Source organism: Lytechinus pictus, chromosome 4 (assembly GCF_037042905.1).
Source record: "Lytechinus pictus isolate F3 Inbred chromosome 4, Lp3.0, whole genome shotgun sequence".
In the NCBI taxonomy this organism is placed as follows: Eukaryota; Metazoa; Echinodermata; class Echinoidea; order Temnopleuroida; family Toxopneustidae; genus Lytechinus; species Lytechinus pictus.
In genome coordinates, this window is record NC_087248.1 from 3390990 (window position 1) to 3403313 (window position 12324).

General features: G+C 38.5%; 1 protein-coding gene across 1 annotated transcript; it reads left to right on the forward strand.

Annotated features, from left to right (window-relative positions):
• Window positions 1-1262: 1262 nt before the first annotated feature.
• Window positions 1263-7422, forward strand: LOC129258557 (cytochrome P450 4F6-like). Its single transcript, XM_054896812.2, has 7 exons — window positions 1263-1752; window positions 2118-2261; window positions 2939-3132; window positions 3522-3669; window positions 3924-4013; window positions 5885-6036; window positions 6536-7422. Exons 1-7 carry the CDS (start codon window positions 1414-1416, stop codon window positions 6981-6983), a joined length of 1515 nt encoding a protein of 504 aa, XP_054752787.2. The 5' UTR covers window positions 1263-1413; the 3' UTR covers window positions 6984-7422.
• The last annotated feature ends 4902 nt before the right edge of the window (window positions 7423-12324 follow it).

The following is a 12324-nucleotide window of genomic DNA, read 5'->3' on the forward strand; positions in this document are numbered from 1 at the left end:
CATTCATGCTTTCTTAGCAATCAGGTAAAAAATCCCAATCAATCAATCAATCAATCAATATTTGGCTCTACCTTCATTTCCGGTTTCTTTTTGCCTCTTTTTCCCATTTTCCCGCCATTCTTGCCTGTGCCATTGAGTCATTTATGTTGATTTTATATCCCTTTCTTGTTAATCCCGCTAATATATTAGTATTTCTGGATCTTTTGTACTTTCTCAAATGTTCTTTCGTTCCTTTTCCCGCTTTTCTTCCATTTTCTCTATTTATGTTCTTTCTTTCTGTCCCTTTCTTTTCACTTTTTTCCTTTCCCTTTTTTTTCCCTTTCCTCTTTTTCTTTCTTTCTTTCTTTCTTTCTTCCCCTATCCCTTTCTCTCTTTTTCCCTCTTCTCTTTTCCCGTTTTTGTTAATTTTCCCGGTGAAATCCGCCGGGGAGGGCAGCTTGCCCCCCCCCCCCACCCCCGCCTGTTACACTACTGATAATGAGAGCGCGATATTATTGATATTATGGCCTGAAAACTGGACATTCTAAGCACTTTTGTAGTTATTATTAGGATGCATGAGTTAATATATTTTAATCAATATTTATTAATGCGAGCGCAAATCGCGAGCCGAATTTTTTGATAAACTGTCATGAAATGGGGATTTTAAGTAGTTTGATAATATTCAGATATACATAACTCACCAATCAAAATGCAAACGTGCAGCGCTAGCTGATGAGTTTTGACAATCAGACCTGAAAAGGGATATTTTGAGAATTTTATGGAATACACAAAGATAATCGGTACCTGTACTTGACAAGTCGAGTTTGCGAGCGCGCAGCGCGAGCAGTAAATGTTGATATTCAGACCATAAAACGGACATTTTTACAGAGCATTTTTTTAAAAGCAATTTGTAAAACAAACAAAATAATGAAAGTTCGATATCCGAGATGAAGTATGTTTTGTATATTGACTTTAAAACTTGATATTTTAAGCTCCATATCAGCCTAATGAGCAGGCAATGCGAGTGCGATGCCGCGAGCGAAAATTTTTATAGTGGCATTTTTTTCCCAAGTCTTCCCCTCATCTTATTTTATTCACTCGTCTTCCTCCTCTTATTTTTCCTCTTCGTTTTTTCTCCTATATTTTCCCTTCTTTTTCTTTTTTCTATCTTTCCCCCTTTTTTCTTTCTTTTGCTCCGCCAATGGGGGAGGGGATTAGGCCCCTCGGGCCCTCCTGGATCCGCCTCTGGGTATTAACCCTGTTTGCTTCCTTACATACGCATGTCTGGTGTCCGGTTAACCTGAACTTTGATCTCAATCGGAAGATCATTTTAAGTAGGCCTATATATTGCGATTCAACAATTATCTTCTATTTCATTCCAAGTTCTTGATCTAGAAGGTACCAGTCCTGCGGTTAAAAAGACTAGTACCAACCATGGCATTTTGGAATGTTGGTCCAGTGGCAGTTCTGATATTAACAGTGATCATCATTTCGTTTGGATACAAATGCCTACACTGGATGATAGCAGCATGGGGAGAACTGAAGAGGATTATGCATATTCGACGCACTCTTCCAGGCCCCAAACCTCACTGGTTGTTCGGCAATGTCCTGCAAGAACCTGGACCACTAACTCCTGGATTTGAGTGGCATCGTAACATGGCTAAGAACTATCCAAGACTCCATGTCTTCTGGGTAGCTTGGAAACCTTTGGTTATACCTACTCACCCAGACACAGTGAGGAATATATGCAATGATAAAGTTGGCACGGTCAAGGTAAGTCAGTTTTCTACTGTAATGCTTCTGCCAATTCTTATTCTAAGCTAGAAAATTGATTTTGGACGAAGGATGGGGTTTTCCTCTACCAGGGGTGGCGGCAAGGGGGCGACCGCCTGCTAAGATATTTCAAGTAGTAAAATCAAAGAAGAAAAGAAGAAGAAAGGGAAGGAGAAGGGAAAAACATGAAAAAGAGTGGTAAGATGCACCTCGACACCCTGTAATTCAACTGAAAAAAAAAATCAGGTCGTCTTGCTCGATTTCAAAATACATTGCCGACAAGTAGGCCTACCCTTGACACACTTGAGGAATCGCTCGATCATTTGACCATAATTATGTTTAAAAATATACATTTTGCCTTACAGAGTCCTCTGTATGGTCTATTTGAAGAATGGTTGGGTAATCCTATGGCTACTTCAGATGGTGACCTGTGGAAGAGGCACAGAAGGCTCATAACAAACACTTTCCATTTCAACGCTCTCAAGAACTACATCCCCAAGATAAATAAGGTGAGTAGTACACATCCGTATAGACGACGATGGGGCCGTGGAGCCGGTGGACGGGATGACATCCTCCGGATCATTTAACCTCACATCCATTTGTGAAGCCAGTCGAGCTTTGGGGTCATATTATATTTTCATTAGAAAGTGTTGATGCGGGTTGGTTTCCCATTTCCAATGTATGTAAATTTATTGAAGAATTTTTGAAGAATTTATTTAGTAGTACAAGTACATTGCTTTTCGTCACTCATTCATCACTAGTTTTCCCATTTCTGTTAGAAAAGATTTATTTGGTTAAACGTGTCCTTGGCTGTCTTTTTTCTACGCTTGATCATTCAAGCAGATATTTATTTGGTTATATTATACATTCTCTATGTTTTGTGACGTCAATATATACGCCTCCTATGGCTTTACATACAACGGGGAGTGTTTCGTGAAAGGACTTGTCGGACGTCTGTTAAGGTCTTAAAAGATGTTAGACGTCTTATCTGGCAAATTATGTTTTATCTGACAGTTGCTCAGCCAGCAAAGTTGTCAGATCTGACAATTTGTCAGACAGATATTGATGAAACGCTCCGGCCTGGACAAAACGACATATTTGCATTTTTTCGTCAGCCCTAAAACTGGGGACAAACAGGTTTTAATTTCTTTGGATAAAAGTTGTAGCGTCATTGTGTTTAATACAGGTTGCAGACACCTTGATTTCCGTTATTTCACAACGGAGCGAGAAAGAAGAGTCCCTAGAACTTCATAAAACTACGAGTGCTTTTGCCAGCGATGTCATCCTACAATGTGCCTTTTCCTTCGAATCTGATTGTCAGGAACGTGAATCGGAATACGCAAAAGCTGTTGCTACTCTAACAGATGTTGTCACGAAGAGGTATACATATAGCGACCAAGACAGATTTGATTTCTTCCATACTTGACAAACATGAATAATGCAGTTGAATAAAGACGAAATAATTCCATAACTCATTTTAAAGACACAGTTCCCCAAATATTAAAGCATCTAATGCAGTTTATCTGACTTTCAAATATTTCTTCTTTTAATTAGTAGGCAATTTTAAACTTTGATCATCTTCAAAGTGAAAAGGGAAAGGGGGTAGCTCAGCGTTCATTGCAATCAATCGTAAACATTTATTTTTTACGATCTGAGATGAAGCTAAGGGATGATTTCTTCTTTATAAGGTCCATTTTTTAAAGTCCATATACGAGCATAGTGCCAACCTAATAATGACGATGTCCACTGGGTTTGTTTCCATGTTGTAGGACAATGAATCCTCTTCTTCTATACGAGTTTTTCTTCCGACGGTCTTCAATATACAAGGTTTGGAGAGAGAAAATCAACATCCTACACACACTCCAGGAAAAACTCATATCAGCTCGTAGGGAACAACACCAAAATACTGGGTGTACGGTAAGAACTGCATGAATGAAAAATACTCTCGACCGATACGTATTTCCCATCCGTGATTCTCCTCTTAAGGAAGATTCATTTAAACATAGTTTAGAGGAATACAGTGAAAGCTCGAAGAATGTAGCCTAATTAAACAAAGCTATTAAGACATTAAGACGTATCTTTCTGTTGAATAGCAAATAAGGAAACTCTTGAAAAGGATTTTTTACGATATCGAAATATGATGTAGATATACCTCGATATATTTTTCATAGGAATTTAAGAAAGGAATGGACTTCTTGGACACGCTCCTGTTAGCAAGTGATGCACGCGGTGGTCTAACTGATAAAGAAATGAGAGATGAGGTATGTACTGGGTGTTTTACTATGTGTGCATGTGATATTCTCTGGTCTATTTTGTAAATATAATTTAAATTGGTATTGGCACGACAACAGTCGGTCATTGCCACAATCATGGGGAGGTTTTGCTGAAGGACGTACCGAGAACTCAAGAACAGAGTAAATGAATAGTCAAATGCCAGCCATGAAAAAGAACAACCGAGAAGCCTTTGTCGACTGAATTTGTGAATAAAATCAGTGATTTAATCCTTGGTTCTTGAAAATCAGCATATTGTGTGCATTTTCGTCAGGTCTGAAGCTTTGGACGAAACTGCTGTTCGGTTCACTAATTTTCGACAAAGTCCTCTCAGCTGTTCTTTTTCATTTGACGGGTATTGTTATATTCTGTTCTTGAATCATCCGTACTTTGCTCAGCAATAGCCACCTTTCGCAATCATCACGGACGCTAATATTAGAGTCCCCTAACACAAAAGTTAACGCTTAATCATACACTTGATTTTTAAGATTTATTGTACATTATAGTCAATAGAATCAAACGTAGAAAACTGCTCTACAATCAATGCTAAGCTTTGTGTTACATGGGGGTTACAGGCCCTACATATCTGCTTTTCGTGTGCAAAATTCTTTCCCGCGACACCCGCACCATACATGCATGTATTACGACTGATGGCTGGAGATATTCGAAATGCAGGACCTACAATATATAGATTATGACATGGATAAGAAAGTGTTTTTTTCAAACAAATCAAGTACATATTGAGTGAGGAAAAAGTTACTGAATTAAGGCTTAGATATAGATCATTACAGTCCATCGAATCGATATTGCATTTAATGTGGATTATTGGTGGATCTCTGGCAATTGATTCCATGGGTCAAATCACCTCTCCAGCCGAAACCATTTCGCATGCGTTGATTATGTACACAGCATGTATACGTCTGAACACGGGTTTTTTTCTTTTGTTTACTCCTACACAAACGATATGCCTCTAGCACAAAATGTAATGGGCATTATGTTTTACTTTCCCCAGAAATGGGGGATTAGATTCGAATTCCCGGGGGGACCACTTCCATTGATGAGTGGATACCAGGCACGACCATGCGGTTTCGAAAAGCACCCTAAACAAGGGAAGCAAGGCTTTTCCAGATTATGAAAATGCATCTCTTAACAAGTATTTAGCTTGTGAAACCCTACAAGCATGACAAGTATTGAAAACATATCCTCCTTTTTAATATTTTAAACATCGTTTTTGACACCCTTATAACGTTACATAGGCCTATACGTAACGTACTTGCCCACTCTTTCCCTTTTTACGCGTGGTCGCGCCTGGTATCCACTCTTAAATGGAAGTGGGCCCCCCGGGCGGCCTCTCGAGCTCTGGGAGGAACCAAATGTGGCTTTGGAAAGTCGTCCTAGATCGGATATATCGCTGTTACCATAGTAGCAACCAGAAATTGCACACGAAACGCATGTTGAATGTTTCCGTTGCAGATGCGAAACGAAAAAAAAATCTCATGTCACACAATTTGCATTGCAGGACAGAGTTTTACGACCATGACGACGGGCCCAAAAGTCTCATCCGAAATCAACTAACGTCGTAAATAAGCGTTCGCGTTCTCCAACGAAAGGTCGGGAATGATAGGGTCATGTCGGACCCAACGATCTCCGATCCAAGCGGAGGGATGAGAACAGAGAGAGAGAGAGAGAGAGAGATAGTCCCACCGACGAAACCGACTCCTAAAACTGGTATGTGTGGTAATAATGCAATAGCTTTGTCGATCTGAAGTCGGTTTCGGTGGTGTGACTGTGCAAGCACGATGCTTAACAAAGTATAAATAAACTTACACACAACCATTCATTTTTATTTACCCTTGAAAAGATTAATAGTTTCATCTTTGGTGGGGTTGATACGACGTCAAGCGCCCTCACTTGGCTGATATACTTGTTGGCTACTCATCCAGAATACCAGACCATGGTTCAGGAGGAAGTTGATGAACTCTTCAAGGATCGTGAGATTCCTGAAATTCGCAGGTATAAATCAATATTAGATCATTCATTATTGGCCAAAACGACACATAGGCCTACTGATCGTTGATCCGAAATCAAATCTAAGTTCGCAATAGTATAGAATGAAACCCGGGAATGAAACCTAGTTGAAAGGTTGATAGGTCCGTCATCATAAGTAGATTTGCACATGCAGTGGGTATCGCGGATCACTATACACTCCAAGTCCGACTTTGTATACTATGATAGCAAGATATTATGGCATACTAACGTAGCTTTCCACTCCGAGTGAGGCCTTAGGACATTCGGTAATAGCCTACATCTCTACAGAGTGAATGAGTCTGACTATAGGCCTATATATACCCTCAATTTGAAAATACTTGGGTGGATATGAAAGGATACATTACCATTTAAGCAGATTGACGATTTCATCATTTCTGTAATTTCCTTGAACACTTTGTAGCAATTCAATTTACAACCGTTTTACTTTTAAATTATTAAATGTTTCTGTTCATTAAATTTGCAGTGAAGATCTTCATGGTACTCCTTTTCTGGTGAAATGCATCAAGGAAAGTCAGCGTATGTACTCGTTCGTATCGCCAGGCCGCCTCTTAACCGAGCCGTTGGTTGTCGATGGTCTAACCGTACCGGCTGGGACCGAGATTGTTATTTACACGTACCAACTCCATCACAATCCTGATGTGTGGGGAGATGACCACATGTCATTCAAACCAAGCCGCTTCGATCGCGAGAACGTCGAGGGTCGAGATCCCTTCGCCTTTCTTCCTTTCTCCGCTGGAGCGCGCAACTGCATTGCGCAGCAGTTCGCGCTTCAGGAGATTCAAATAGCCGCGATTCGAATTTTCGACAAGTTTGACTTTTCTTTGGTACGAGACTCCACACCAGTCTTCAGAGTAGTCAGTGCGCCACAGGATGAAATACTTCTTGGTATTCATCCTCGGAATAAAAACTAAAGTTGACTATATGGATCCATCAATCTCCAATTAAGTTACGGTCTATGTATCTTTTAGCTCGATATATTATATGGTACAACAAATTGCGTTTGATCAAAGGACTTACGCTGTAGTTGGAATCTAACTAAATTTCTTCCAACCTATCAATAGACCCGTAGCTATATGTTTTATATACATTTTACCCCAAATAATCATTTATCTTTATAGCTGGCCATTTTCAAACATGGAGCGGCAGCTCACTTCCATGTTGCCGTATGCCCACCCTCCTTCAAATACATGTAGAACCAAAACTTAGGTATCACATTTTTATGAAACACATTGACTTAGGCTGAGTTCATTCCAATACGTTATTCTTTAATTGGAGTTTGTAACAATCAAAACAAAGCAATAGGCCATTAGGAATGGCCTACCAAAATGAATAAAAACTGATCAAAAACTTTTCTCTGCTCATTTTCTGCATGCATGTCTTTCATTCTTCTTCCTCTCGCTTTGTTTCCTCGGTCATTATGCTAACCACTCTCCCTCCTGTTATTATATGCGTCCAAGGCCGGACTGACGCCAGCTCGTTTTGTCTGTTCAATCAGTCTGCTCTTTGATTTTGTCGTGATTTCCACTCATTCGTTAAAGACAAGCCCAGCCCAACAAAAAGTTGTTTTGAATAAAAAGAGAAAAATCCAACAAGCATAACACTGAAAATTTCATCAAAATGTAAAATAAGAAAGTTATGATATTTTAAAAGTTTTGCTTAATTTCACAAAACAGTTATATGCACATCCAGGTAGGTATGCAAATGAGGAGACTGATGACGTCATCTACTCACTATTTCTTTTGTATTTTATTGTATGAAATAGGGAATATTCTATTTTTCTTCTCATTGTCAAGTTAAACACCGATTAATTCCTCCTTGAACATGTGGAATGAGTATTGTTCAATACTTTATGGTACAGTCAAGTTGGTCCTTATTGTCAAATCTGTAAAAAATTCAATATCTTGTAAGAATTTAAACAATAAAAAACAAAAGAAATAGTGAGTGATAGACATCATTGACTGACTCATTTGTATGTCACTGAGTTGTGCATATCACTGTTTTGTGAAAATAAGCGAAACTTCAAAATGCCATAACTTTCTTATTTTACATCCGATTTTGATGAAATTTTCAGCATTATGCTAGTTTGATTTTTCTCTATTTATTCAAATCAACATTTTTCTGGGGTGGACTTGACCTTTAAAGCAGGCAGGCTAAGATTGTCAGCATCTTACATTCTTAGATGCCCATGCAGTGAGACGCAATGACCACTCCCATCGTCTAGGAAATCAGTAGCGTCTGAGCTCACGCCAAAACATTACGTTATTATCTGTATCTAGAGCACCCTATCTAAACATTTTCTTTAAAAAAAAAACACACAAAATAGTTTCTGCTTTCTTAGTACACTATTTGCTAAACAATTTTTTCAAACAATTTGTAGTGAAGCACAATTTCACTTAGTCAGAAGCAAAAGAATAGTGCAAACTATATAGGACAAAAATCACAATTTTTTTTAATTTCGAATTAAAGCTACACAAATACACCCTTTTTCGCGTACCAGCTCGTCAAAGAACCCCTTCTTCAAAATTCTGTGAATTTAATTCTACGTTCATGAAAATACTTTTTAAAAGACCAGTTGTACGCTTAATTTTGGACGATCGTGGTCACAGTACCAGATTGCGCGACCCCCTTGCCCCCTGTTCTGTCCCTCTCTATCTTCTTCTCTGATGTTTCACATAATCCGTTCTACTTTTTTTGTTCCATTCTATTTTAAAGGTAAATTGTGACATTGGTTTATTTCAAAACTTTCTTTTAGATTTCACTCTTCGCTTTTCAAAATACTCATAAACAAGTTCTGAGTCCATAAAATGTATTGCATTGGCCAAAAGAACTGTTTTTATTCTCAAAAAAATATATAAAGAAGAGAAATTTTGCCAAGTGAGCTTTCTTTTGATGCAGATTTTGAAATTGATATAAAAAATGAAGAGCGCCACCTTGAGACCAAATGACATCAATACCTGCTCATGAATATTCATATCCATCGCCTCTGCGCTTGTCTCACGTGCCGATCTGTATACCGGCTATACAGTACAGTATCGGATTGAACGGCGGAGTCTGTTTGCGACTTTTTCATTCATATCCTGTAGGAGCGTGTGCATTCGCGCAGTCCCTCGACGGCAAATTAAATAACTTGGAAACAACCAAGGAACTTTTTTAAATGACCATCATAATAATTGTGATGTTATGCACGTTGTTTTTCAAATCGCGGAGAATAGGTCCTACGTACATCTTGATATCTGGGCAGAGTACCAGGTACCGAGAGACGGCTTCCTTCCCTTTCCTTGCTTTTCATCTTTGCTTCGTTTCTCTAGCTGTATTTTTCTTCTTTACTTGTCCAGGGTATGAAGGGAGGGAGAATTATGGTTGCTTGTGAAAGGGCTATTCTTATTTTTTTTTCCCGTTTTTTATTTCTATTTTATAATTATATTTACATACGCATTTTTGTTTCGATTCCGATTCACTGAATCGTTATCAATTTCTTCAGGTTCTGTATTTTGATTTGTTCATTATTATAACGTGTTGTAACATTTTTTTTAAAGGAAAAGGAAATCATTTTGTATTGAACTAGCTTTGCCGCCATTCTTCATTATTTTGCTTTGTGCGTTATATAGGCCTATAAGATGCTCTTTCTCTTCCAGTGATTATTTGTCAATATACTGCCTCAATGTATTTATCACAAAAAAATGACAAATACCGCGTGGCCTATGCCTTTTTTTTTAAACAATATATTCTGGGGCGGATCCAGCTTTCACTAATAACGGGGCCGGGGTGAACAATATTTTCATCCACATTTTTCCCGATCGATCGGCAGCTCAAAGCTAGTTTTTGTTGGAATCTATAGTCGTAACAGTACTAAACCCTATAAAAAATGCGAGCGTGAGGTATTATTTTCGGACTGTGTATTGTGTCCTGAAAATTGATCTGAGCAATATGATCATTAAACAATTAAGATGCACACTGACGGATAAGGTGCTCAAAAATTTGAATAAGTAAAGGCCTATTTAGTTCCCTTGTTCGTTTTACTATAAGCCCTTCAACAATGTTTCCGTGTTTTGTATTACATTGATCAGTTAATATTTCTTTATGTCTCATACTATTTCGATATGAATTATACCTTGTCATTGTACTTGTTACTATGATTTTATATACTAATAACTCTGAACTTGTGAACCTGTTTAACCATGACTGAATGAATAAATCAATAAATGAATTGGTATAGGTGAATATATGTTCCATCGAACAGGCAATGCGAACACAAAGCGCGGGCTAAATTGTTTTTATACTTGTGTAGTGACATGATTGGCTCCCACCCCTCCCCAAGTCTGACAAAAAAATGCAAAAATGTGATGGATCGAAATGGTAAAAAATATATATTTTAAAGAAAACCATCGTTATAAAATGCAGTCATACCAACATATTTTTGTTAATACCAGTTTGAACTTAGATAAAAATTATAACCCGAGGCTATATTAGCAGCAGGGGCGGCGGAACCGGGGGGCGGCAGGGGCACTTAACCCCCTACATAAAAAAATCCCAGTAGGAAAAAATGCCTTTTTTAAATGGAGAGTGCACTTATTTCAAAATGATGTACATGAATGTCCCTTTTCAAAATAAAATATCCTTTTTGAAGTCAAACGATACATTTTAGGTTGGAAATCACAAAATTTTTGGCTCGCGCTTCGCGCCCACATCATTTATTTTTTAGGAAGGCACTCACTTTGTTTTGGTTACAACTTGTGCTTATAATGTTCAATTTTCAGGTTTAAATGTCACAAATCTTCAGCTCGCGCTTTCCGCTCGCATCAAAGGTACACATTATGTTCTTGGTTTCAAACTGCTTAGAATATCCAGTTTTCAGGTTGAAATATTACAAATTTTCGGCTCGCCGCGCTTTCGCATCAATTATTATTTATTAAGACACACAATTAAGTACTTGGGTTAAAAAAGTGCTTAGAATGTCCAGTTTTCTGGTTGGAATATCGCGCTCGCGTCCATTCTTCAATTAGATGCACATCTTTTTCATAACAAAATTGCTCGGAATGTTTGATTTTCATGTCTTATTAGTCATGTTAGTACAAGCAATGTCTAGAATTTATAGCTCGCGATTTGCGCTCTTAACACCTCGCAAGAATGCTCTTTTAACAATAATTTGCGCGATTTGACCAAAAAGCGGCGAGTTTCACAACTTCAGATTTGAAAATGTTCAAACTGTTTGCTTGCTACGCTCGCTCCCGGAAAAATAAAGCCTAAATAGATATTTTATCAATCAGAAAAGACTTTAAAAAGGTTTTGCTCAATTTAATTACTACAAAACGCACAACTACTTAACACAGATGATAATCTCATGGTGAAAATATAAGTTTGCATAAAAAATGCAATTTTTTGCATATAAGTGCCTTTTTTCGCTTTGTCCCCCCCCCAAAAAAAAAAAAAAAAAAAAAAAAAATTGAAAATACGTTCCGTCGCCTATGATTCCGTCACCTATGGCACTCGCTGGTATTTGAATATATCATCATTTACACCCTCTCAAAGAAAGCAGACTTACTTTTGCCCTTTATTTTGCCCACAATGGAACTTACAGGAAAGCATATCAAACAGGATGCAAATGGAGGTCTATTCAGCCGGACGTTATTATACGCTTTGGAGTTTGGATTCTTGTTTGCCTAGAAAACGTAAAGTATTTCAAGAGTTTTTATATTTTCATTACATCTTTGTCCTTATTTCTCTATATCCGTAGCTCTACCATGTGCGTATTCGGGGGCGCCAAAATAGGGAGAAAAGGGAAGGAAAGAAAAGGGGTTGACGAATTGCTGTTTGACATGGGGGGGGGGTGGATGCGCCGAATTGATGTTCAACCTAGAGTATGTATATAGCGGGTGCCGAATTTATGTTTTGCTTAGGGGCGCCGAATTGATGTTCGACCTAGGATGTGCCAAATTGATCTTCATCCTAGGGGGGGGGGGGCGAATTAATGTTTTACCTCGGGGCGCCGTATAGATGTTCGACATAGGGGCACCGAAGGGCACCGAAATGATGTTTAACCTTGGGGATGGGGCGCCGAATAATTTTTTTTCTATATACGGTTGTCGAGTTGCTGTTTGACATATAGGGGCGCCGAATTGATGTTCAACCTAGGGGGTGCCGAATGGATATTCACCACACGCCAATTTGATATTTGTCTCGGTGCATCAAATTCAGGTTCAATTTACCTAGGGAGGGGAGGGGGTGCCAAACTCATGTTTGCTCCCATCAATT

Coding starts and splice junctions, on each gene's coding strand:
- LOC129258557 (XM_054896812.2), top strand. CDS start 1,414: ATGGCATTTTGGAATGTTGGTCCAGTGGCAGTTCTGATATTAACAGTG. Junction 1,753..2,117: donor ATAAAGTTGGCACGGTCAAG/GTAAGTCAGTTT, acceptor TTTGCCTTACAG/AGTCCTCTGTATGGTCTATT. Junction 4,014..5,884: donor ATAAAGAAATGAGAGATGAG/GTATGTACTGGG, acceptor ACCCTTGAAAAG/ATTAATAGTTTCATCTTTGG.